The sequence below is a fragment of the Palaemon carinicauda genome, chromosome 2 (assembly GCF_036898095.1).
Source record: "Palaemon carinicauda isolate YSFRI2023 chromosome 2, ASM3689809v2, whole genome shotgun sequence".
Classification (NCBI taxonomy): Eukaryota; Metazoa; Arthropoda; class Malacostraca; order Decapoda; family Palaemonidae; genus Palaemon; species Palaemon carinicauda.
Window position 1 is genome coordinate 201,491,529 of NC_090726.1, and position 10,770 is coordinate 201,502,298.

Here is a 10,770-nt window from a genome sequence, read left to right on the forward strand (position 1 = left end):
TTCGGGACGAATGACCCTAGTGGCCCCATTCTGGCCTGCGAGGGAATGGTTCACCGAAGTGGTAGGGTTACTGATGGACTTTCCAAGAAGACTCCCGGCAAGTCCAGATCTTCTCAGACAACCCCACTTCGAGAGATTTCACCAAAACCCCCTCGCTCTCAATCTGACTGCCTTCAGACTGTCGAGAAGCTCGTTAGATCTCGAGGCTTTTCGGCACAAGCGGCGAAAGCTATTGCCAGGGCAAGGAGGATCTCTTCACAAAGAGTCTACCAGTCAAAGTGGGAAACCTTTAGAGCTTGGTGCAGGAGGCGCAAGGTTTCCTCGTCCTCTACCTCTCTGAGCCAGATTGCAGACTTTCTTTTGTACCTCAGGCAGGATGCTAAGCTGGCTGTATCTACCATTAAAGGATACAGGAGCATGCTCTCAACCGTCTTTAGGCATAGAGGCTTAGAGTTATCTCAGAATAAGGACTTGCAGGACCTCATTAGGTCTTTTGAGACAACGAAGCAGGTGCACTTAAGGCCCCCTTCTTGGAACCTGGATGTGGTGCTTAAGTTTTTGTGCTCCAGGAAGTTTGAGCCTATCTCGCAAGCTTCTCTGCGAGATGTGACTAAGAAAACCCTCTTCCTTTTGTCTCTAGCGACTGCCAGGAGGATCAGCGAGGTCCAGGCAATCGAGAAGCGTGTAGGCTTCACCCTAAATGGAGCGGTTTGTTCCTTGAGGTTCGACTTTCTCGCCAAGAATGAGAACCCTTCGAAACCCTGGCCTAGGACTTTTGAAGTCCCTAACCTCACGAATCTAGTAGGTCAGGAACAGGAAAGCCTCCTCTGCCCAGTTAGGGCTCTCAAGGCTTATTTGGCCCACACTAAGAGCGTGAGGGGTGCTTCCAACTCCTTATGGTGTTCAGTGAAGGATCCTCAAAAACCCCTGTCAAAGAATGCTTTGTCCTTTTTCCTGAGGGAAACTATTAGGGAAGCCCACCTCTTTTGTGAGGAAGAAAACTTCGCCCTGTTAAAAGTACGGGCTCACGAAGTAAGGGCCATTGCTGCTTCTCTGGCATACCGGAAAAATATGTCAGTTAAGCAGATCATGGACGCAACGTTCTGGAGGAGCAATTCTGTCTTCGCTTCTCATTACCTCAGAGAGGTAAGAGTGGACTATGACAAGTGTTATACCTTGGGCCCATACGTAGCTGCGGCTTCTGTATTAGGCAAAGGAGTTACTACCCCCACTCAACCTTAGTTTATGTACTTGTATATGGGTTTGTGTTTTTTTATGGTTGTCTGAGGTCCTCGTCCTGTGGTACGGTTCCCTCAGTCCAGATAGATAGTTTATATCTATTTCTGCAAGGTTAGATGGTTAGCTTTAGTAAGGTTGCAGGTTTTTTTTATATGGGAAGGTAGTTTTCTGAAGTTTAGTCAAGTTGTTGGTCCTACCCCTTTGACAGACTCGATTGAGTTGTTTGCAGCGTAGCAGGTCTATTCCTGGCTGAACACTCCTAAGGGAAAGCGACTCTAGAGGCAGTTACCTTTGAAGTCAGCTACCTTAGCAGGTAAGGAATCAAGGTGTTTGTTCTCCTACAACTCTTTTGTTGTTTCCCCAACTATGTTTTTTCTGTCTGTTTCCCTCCTCCAAATGTGTGAATCAGCTATATATATATATAACTGCCAGGTAAGTTCTATTCATAAAAATGGAGTTTTTATGATAAAACCAAGTTTTATGAATACTTACCTGGCAGTTATATATATATTTTAAAGCCCACCCACCTCCCCTCAGGAGACAGGTCGGGCAAAGATAATCTGAGGAACAGAAAATGGGAATGATTCCAAGTACCACCCTGTAAGGGTTGTTAACCATCTAACCACACAACCACCACAAGGCGGTTGCCGCGATTTTCGATTAAATTCTGCCGCAGTCAGAGACTCAGCTATATATATATAACTGCCAGGTAAGTATTCATAAAACTTTGTTTTAAATATTTAACTTAGCCGGTGAATATATATAGCTGCAACTCTGTTGCTCGACAGACAAAAAACAGTAAAAACTCGCCAGCGATCGCTATACAGGTTGCGGGTGTGCCCACCAGCGCCAACTGTCGGCCAGATACCATACTCGATGTAAACAAAGACTCAATCTCAATTTCTTCTCTGTCGACGTGTCGACAAGACGTACTTTACTCGCTGTTGAAACCTGGAGTTTTTCCCATCATATTTGGTGAAGTACTTTAATTTGGTTTTGAGCTTTCGCAGTACTGTACAGGTGTTTTTCTTCAAATAAATCCTTGAACTCTTTTTTGTATCGGATTCATTGTTGATGACTTAGATCGTTTTTTGGAATTTTCCCTTGACCAATTCAATATGGCTGACCTTTCACAAGTTCCCAAGTTCAGAAAATGCAATGCTAGGGACTGTCATAGGCGTCTTCCAAAGGCTTCTCTCGACCCTCACACTGTTTGTTCCAGTTGTCGGGGTAAAACCTGTCAATTGGAAGATCGGTGTGAGGAATGCGTGGGCCTTTCGGAATTCGATTTTATCGAATTTGAGTATACACGCAGACTAAAGAGAGATAGGGTAAGGAGAAGTTCTTCTAGGTCGGTAGATTTTTCCTCTCCTCATGCCCCTCAACCTAATCCTTCCCCTGTAGTGGTTGTTCCTAACCCCCCTCCTAGCACTCAGGAACCATCGATGGCAGACATGATGCGTGCTATCCATGCCTTGGGGGAGAGAGTTGAGTCCCTTGCAAGTGACCGCAATCAACTCATGGCGGACGTAAAGGAACTAAAGTGCCAAAGTGCCACGGGAAGTGTTAAAGTGCCTAGTGTTTCTCAAAGTGTTGTGAACAGTGTTGCGCTTGAGGGTTCGTCTGTTCGTGCCTGTCGTCCTCCTAGTCCGGGACCTCTTGCAAGCTCCCAAGCCCAGGGGAGAAGCAATGTCGTACGACTCATGGGTTCGAGAGGCCTTGATTAGCGAACAGACGTTCCCTCTATGGTATCAGGCGTATCTCCCCAAGATCGCCCCTACCAACGTAAGACGAGAGAGCCCGTTTTTACCTCGTCGTCCGAAGGTGTTTCTCGTAAGAAACTTTGGACCAAGGTCTCACGACCTTTGAAGCGTAAGTCGGTCCCTTCAGGACAAGTCCAACGTCCCGGTTGTAGCCACTGGGTCAGTTCGGACTCGTTGCCGTCATCTGATGACTGCTCGCCGCCTAAGAGAGGCAAAGCGGTACCGCCTCAGTCGCTCACCCCGTCTGTTGCCGCACCTGCTGCCGTAGACCGTAAATGGATATTGCTGCAGGACATGCAGTCCAAGCTTGCGTCCTTGATGGAGGACTTCAATGCGGAGAAGGTTGCTGCGGAACCTTCTGGCCAACAATCATCCAAGCGGTCTGTTGTGCGTCCTGTTGACGCTGAGGTAACTTTCTCGCGTCTACCAGTTGAGGTTGTACCCCCACCGATGCGACCCAGTGTGGGTTTCCAGCCGCACGTTGACGTTAGGCGACTGAGGTGGTTGTTGATGTTCAGGACGTTCAACAACCATCAGAGGTGACTTGTTTTGACGCGGTGCGTCAACCTCCGCAACCCGGTATGGTGTTGACTGCACAACCCAGACGGTCTAAACAGTCTCGGGTGGACGCTGTGCGTCCTCGCGCACCCATGGTTGTTGACAGTTCACAGACTGTGCAGCAGTTCCATGACGTTGCGTCCGGCTCCGTCACGCATGCACCAGTGCGACCGGACTCAGCGAGCCAAACGTTGCCCACTCCTTTGCCGTTTCCTCATCAGTTTTCAGATGAGGAACTATCAGATGAGGACGTTGCTGAACCACAAGAGGATCAACCTTCAGAACTTGACGAACCTAAGACAACTCAACCATCATTGGACTTTAGAAAAGTCATGGCTGTTTTTAAGGAGTTGTTCCCTGACCACTTTGTTTCCGTGGCTCCTCGTTCGCCGCCGTCAGAGTTTGTATTAGGCGTGCCTGCTACCGCACCTGCCTTTACTAAACTCGTTCTCTCTCGCTCATCCAAGAGAGCTTTGCGGCTGTTGGGAGATTGGTTAGAGACTAAGAAGAGTTTAGGAAAGACAGCATTTGCCTTTCCCCCATCTAAACTCTCGTCTAGATCGAGCGTCTGGTATGCCACGGGAGAAGTTCTCGGCTTGGGAGTTCCTGCCTCTGCCCAGGGCGACTTCTCAAGTCTTGTAGACTCTCCCCGCCGCCTTGCCATGAGACGCTCGAAGGTTTGTTGGTCACCATCGGACCTGGACCACCTTCTTAAAGGTATTTTTAGGGCTTTCGAAGTCTTTAACTTCCTAGACTGGTGCCTAGGAGCCCTGAGCAGGAAAATCTCTTCTGCAGATAAGGATGTTTCCTTGCTTATTATGTCCTGCATGGACAAGGCCGTCCGTGATGGGTCCAACGAGCTAGCCGCCTCATTCACGTCCGGAGTCCTGAAGAAGCGAGAGTCTCTATGTTCTTTCCTGTCTGCTGGAGTGACGCCATGCCAAAGATCTGAGCTACTCTTTGCTCCCCTTTCCAAGTGCCTGTTTCCTGAAGTCTTGGTAAAGGAAATTGCCTTATCTTTAGTTCAGAAGGACACCCACGATCTAGTTGCGTCCTCGGCTCGCAAAGCTCCCCCTTTGCCTACATTGTCTGCTAGACCGAGGTTAGACACTCCAGCGTCTCGCTTTATTCCGCCCTTTCGTGGCAGAGCCTCCAGCAGAGGAGGTGCTCGTGCCGAAGGGAAGCGAGGGAAGAGGAAAGGATCCAAGTCCTCTAAGGGCAGAGTCTGACTGCCCGCAACTTCAGACAGCAGTAGGAGCCAGACTCAAGAACTTCTGGCAAGCCTGGGAGAAGAGAGGCGCAGATCAACAATCTGTGAAGTTACTCAGAGAGGGGTACAAGATCCCTTTTGTACGCAAACCCCCTCTAGCGACGTCCCCCATCGATCTCTCTCCCAGGTACAGAGAGGAAGAAAAGAGACAAGCCCTGAAACTGGAAGTGTCTCTTTTGCTAGAGAAGGGAGCGGTGGTCAAAGTCTCGGACCTTCAATCACCGGGGTTTTACAACCGTCTCTTCCTAGTATCAAAGAAGACAGGAGGGTGGAGACCGGTGCTAGACGTCAGTGCTCTGAATGTCTTTGTCACAAAGACGAAGTTTTCCATGGAGACCACAAAGTCAGTCTTAGCAGCGGTCAGAAAGGAAGACTGGATGGTCTCGCTAGACCTAAGGGACGCCTACTTCCACATCCCCATTCACTCAGACTCCCAACCTTTTCTGAGATTCGTCTTCGAAGATGTGGTTTACCAGTTTCGGGCCCTGTGCTTTGGCCTAAGCACAGCTCCTCTCGTATTTACGAGGCTGATGAGGAATGTGGCCAAATTCCTCCACTTATCGGACATCCGAGCCTCCCTTTATTTGGACGACTGGCTTCTCAGAGCCTCTTCCAGTCGTCGCTGTCTGAAGGATCTCAAGTGGACTCTAGATCTGACCAAGGAATTGGGACTCCTACTCAATTTGGAAAAGTCGCAGCTGGTCCCATCCCAAACTATTCTGTATTTAGGGATGGAGATTCACAGTCAAGCTTTTCAGGCTTTTCCGTCGGCCCCCAGAATAGATCAAGCCCTGCTATCCATCCAGAAGATGCTGAAGAAAGAACGCTGCTCAGTCAGGCTGTGGATGAGTCTGGTAGGGACGCTGTCATCCCTGGAGCAATTTGTATCACTAGGAAGACTACACCTCCGTCCTCTTCAATTCCATCTGGCTTTCCACTGGAAGAAGGACAAGACGCTAGAGGCGGTCTCGATCCCGATTTCCGGAAAGATAAAGTCTTGTCTGACTTGGTGGAAGGACAATATCAACCTAAGAGAGGGTCTTCCCCTGGCTGTTCAGATACCCAACCACGTTCTCTTCTCGGACGCATCGGACTTGGGCTGGGGCGCGACGCTGGACGGTCGGGAATGCTCAGGTCTGTGGAACTCGAGTCAGAGGAGCATGCATATCAACTGCAAGGAGCTGTTGGCAGTTCATCTGGCCTTGAAAAGCTTCGAGTATCTCCTTCGAGGCAGAGTGGTGGAAGTAAACTCGGACAACACCACGGCCTTGGCGTACATCTCCAAACAAGGAGGTACCCACTCACTGACGTTGTACGAGATCACAAGGGACCTGCTCATCTGGTCAAAAGGTCGAGACATCTCCCTAGTAACGAGGTTCATCCAGGGCGACTTGAACGTCATAGCAGATTGTCTCAGTCGGAAAGGGCAAGTAATTCCAACCGAATGGACCCTCCACAAGGATGTGTGCAAGAGACTTTGGGCCACTTGGGGTCAACCAACCATAGATCTCTTTGCAACCTCGCTGACCAAGAGGCTTCCAATCTATTGCTCTCCAGTCCCGGACCCAGCAGCAATACATATAGATGCCTTCCTCCTAGATTGGTCACATCTGGATCTCTACGCATTCCCACCATTCAAGATTGTCAACAAGGTACTGCAGAAGTTCGCCTCTCACGAAGGGACAAGGTTGACGTTAGTTGCTCCCCTCTGGCCCGCGAGAGAATGGTTCACCGAGGTACTTCGATGGTTAGTAGACGTTCCCAGAAGTCTGCCTCTAAGAGTAGACCTTCTACGTCAGCCACACGTAAAGAAGGTACACCAAAGCCTCCACGCTCTTCGTCTGACTGCCTTCAGACTATCGAAAGACTCTCGAGAGCTAGAGGCTTTTCGAAGGAGGCAGCCAGTGCGATTGCTAGAGCAAGGAGAGCGTCTACCATTAGAGTCTACCAATCGAAGTGGGAAGTCTTCCGAGACTGGTGCAAGTCAGTTTCTGTATCCTCGACCAGTACCTCTGTAGCCCAAATAGCTGATTTTCTCTTATACCTGAGAAAAGGACGATCCCTTTCAGCTCCCACTATCAAGGGCTACAGAAGCATGTTGGCATCGGTCTTCCGGCATAGAGGCTTAGATCTTTCCAACAATAAAGATCTGCAAGACCTCCTTAAGTCTTTTGAGACCACTAAGGAGCGTCGTTTGGCTACTCCTGGATGGAATTTAGACGTGGTACTGTACTAAGATTCCTCATGTCAGACAGGTTTGAGCCTTTACAGTCAGCCTCCCTGAAAGATCTCACTCTTAAGACTCTTTTCCTGGTATGCTTAGCCTCAGCTAAAAGAGTCAGTGAGATTCATGCCTTCAGCAAGAACATCGGATTTTCGTCGGAAAAAGCTACTTGTTCGCTGCAACTTGGTTTTCTAGCCAAAAATGAGCTACCTTCTCGGCCTTGGCCTAAATCTTTCGATATTCCCAGCTTATCGGAGATCGTAGGCAATGAACTAGAAAGAGTCTTATGCCCTGTTAGAGCTCTTAAGTTCTATTTAGATCGTACTAAACCTTTACGAGGCCAATCTGAAGCTTTATGGTGTTCAGTTAAGAAACCATCCTTGCCTATGTCAAAGAATGCTTTGTCATACTTTATCAGATTGTTAATACGAGAAGCTCATTCACATCTGAGTGAGGAAGACCGATCTTTGCTTAAGGTTAAGACGCACGAAGTTAGAGCTGTAGCAACTTCCGTGGCCTTTAAGCAAAATAGATCTCTGCAAAGTATAATGGACGCAACCTATTGGAGAAGCAAGTCAGTGTTCGCGTCATTTTACTTGAAAGATGTCCAGTCTCTTTACGAGAACTGCTACACACTGGGACCATTCGTAGCAGCGAGTGCAGTAGTGGGTGAGGGCTCAACCACTACAATTCCCTAATTCCATATCCTTTTAATCTGTCTCTTGAAATGTTTTTAATGTTGTTTTTTATGGGTTGTCCGGAAGGCTAAGAAGCCTTTCGCATCCTGGTTGATTTGGCGGGTGGTCAAAGTCATTTCTTGAGAGCGCCCAGATTAGGGGTTTGATGAGGTCCTGTTGTATGGGTTGCAGCCCTTGATACTTCAGCTCCTAGGGGTCTGTCAGCATCCTAAGAGGATCGCGAGGCTCCGTAAGGAAGACGTACTTACAAGGCAGAGTAATCGTCTAAGTCGACTTCCTTACCAGGTACCTATTTATTTTGTTTTTGTTATATTGATAACTTCCAAAATGAAATAAAAACTCTTAGCTTATACGATGTAAACATATTTAACTGGTCTCTACCCACCACCCTGGGTGTGAATCAGCTATATATATTCACCGGCTAAGTTAAATATTTAAAAATGATATTTTAATTATAAAATAAATTTTTGAATATACTTACCCGGTGAATATATAAATTAAATGACCCTCCCTTCCTCCCCAATAGAGACGCAGTGGGATGAGAAGAAATTGAGTCTTTGTTTACATCGAGTATGGTATCTGGCCGACAGTTGGCACTGGTGGGCACACCCGCAACCTGTATAGCGATCGCTGGCGAGTTTTTACTGTTTTTTGTCTGTCGAGCAACAGAGTTGCAGCTTTATATATTCACCGGGTAAGTATATTCAAAAATTTATTTTATAATTAAAATATCATTTTTATCATAAAAACTCCATATATATATATATATATATATATATATACTGTATATATATATATATATATATATATATATATATATATATATATATATATATATATATACAGTATATATATATATATATATTATATGTATGTATGTATATACAGTATATAAAGGAATAAGCCCTGTATTTATACTCAAAGAAAAAGTGTAACAGAAAGTTCTTCTCAACATGTGCGGATGAAAATCTCATGATAGTTTACTTTTTGAGGGATGTCATGAAGAGGTTGGAAGAAATTATATTATGAAGATACTGTATCTATCCAATTTTAAATTAATTTTCTTGTGTTAAGTGGCCCTGCTAATACACTTTTTTTCATTTCAGGTCAATGGTCGTATTGATTCGTACAAGAGATTCAAAGCTATGTTGTTAGTTGAACTATCACATGTCTTCCCAAATGAGATGACGCGCTATCGTGCTGTGAGAGAAGAAAGTTGAGGGATTTTTGTAATAGAAAATTGTTGAATACGTAAGGAGAGCTCAAGGCATTTCAGAATTGTATCATGCCGTATGCGTATGCAGTGCTTTTTACAGGACTTTTCTCTGACATTTAATTCATTTCTGGCATATTTACATTTAATTTTTCTGTATTATTAGCAAGAATGAAAAATATAAATCTTTTGTATACAGTACTTTTTCCTCCTTTGATTATTGATGCCAGTCCAGTATGTGCAATACATGTAACTACAGTAATGGAAACAGATAATGAAACATCCCCAGATGGAGATGTTCGTTTGTTTCTTGATCATAATATCAGGGAGACATAAGACTGGCCAGATATGAATGATTGTTACCTAGCAAGTAACTATATTCATTTTCCTTATTGTAACAATTGCAACGCCAGACTAGGGTTCAAGTCCCGATCAAACTCGTTAGTTTCTTTGGTCACTGCAACCTCACCATCCTTGTGAGCTAAGAATGGGGAGTTTGGGGGAGCCTATAGGTCTATCTGCTGAGTCATCAGCAGCCATAGTCTGGCCTTCATTGGTCCTAGCTTGGGTGGAGAGGGCCGTGGGTGCTGATCATATGTATATATATTGTCAGTCTCTAGGACTTTGTCCTGCTTGATATGGCAATGTCACTGTCCCTTGCCCCTGCCATTTATGAGAGGCCTTTAAACCTTTAAACTCTTATACAAAACTCGCACTATTCTCAGATTAGAAACTGTGTTTAGTACACAAGTTTTTTTTTTCTTTTTTTTTTCTTCAGACAAGTCCATTAATCATCCATTAATCATGGACAGTATATATATGTCACTTTCTTGTGTTGTTGCAACGATCACCAGGATTTTGTTTTCCAGACAAGACGAATGAGAATTTATCATTTTAGGGTTGTGGTGGCCGATGTGGTAACGTCCCCGACTGGAGAACACCAGACTGGGGTTCAAGTCCTGCTCAGACTTTATTTCCTTTGGTCGCTGCAACCTCACCATCCTTGTGAGGTAAGGATAAGGACTTTGGTGGAGCTTATAGGTGTATCTACTGAGTCATCAGCAGTCATTACCTGGCCCTCTTTGGTCCTACCTTGAGTGGAGAGGGGGCTTGGATGATAATCATATGCATATATGGTCAGTCTCTAGGGCATTGTCCTGCTTGATAGGGCAATATCACTATCCCTAGCCTCTGCCATTCATGAGTAACCTTTAAATCTTTAAATATGTAATCTATGCTTTTCGAGAAACAATGCGAGACATTGAGATTTGAGGAACTGAATAGAAAACGCTTAAAGGAAAAGAGATGATTTAAATAAGAGTTAAAGGAAATAGGAAATTTTTAACCTAAGTCAGAGGATGAATAAACTTAGACACAGGCTGTAAATGAAAAGGAGGTTCTGATCTGAGCAACAGGCAGCAAGACGAAGGTTTTCTATCACAGACTGGCGCTAAACTTGTTTTATATTGACGATGCAAATGACTTCTGAACATTTCTGCCCACAAGAGTCTTCTAAAACCTTTGTGACATACAAGGCCATGCCATGATTGAATTTATTTAAGGATCTATTCATAGACACCATATTTTCATTCAATAGTTTACATTGAGGTCTGAAGTCTTAATAGTACATGTTTTGGTACAAACCAATATTATTTTTTTTATTGTTATTACAGTACTTGCTAAGCTACAACCCTAATTGGAAACACAGAATGTTATAAGCCTGAGGGCTCCAACAGAGAAAATAGCCCAGTGAGGAAAGGAAACTACAAGGAAAGTGATTATTAATTAAAATATTTTAAGAACAG

The 10,770-nt window shown here is 45.3% G+C and overlaps 1 protein-coding gene across 1 annotated transcript in view; it reads left to right on the forward strand.

The window, feature by feature from the left end:
• The window catches only part of MED10 (mediator complex subunit 10), a 46,818-nt gene extending 37,659 nt beyond the window's left edge, over positions 1-9,159 (forward strand). Inside the window, exon 4 of the mRNA XM_068353562.1 lies at positions 8,859-9,159. Within this exon, the coding sequence (XP_068209663.1) occupies positions 8,859-8,972 (114 nt within the window). The 3' untranslated portion in view covers positions 8,973-9,159. The remainder of the gene's footprint in view (positions 1-8,858) is intronic.
• Positions 9,160-10,770: the final 1,611 nt, after the last annotated feature.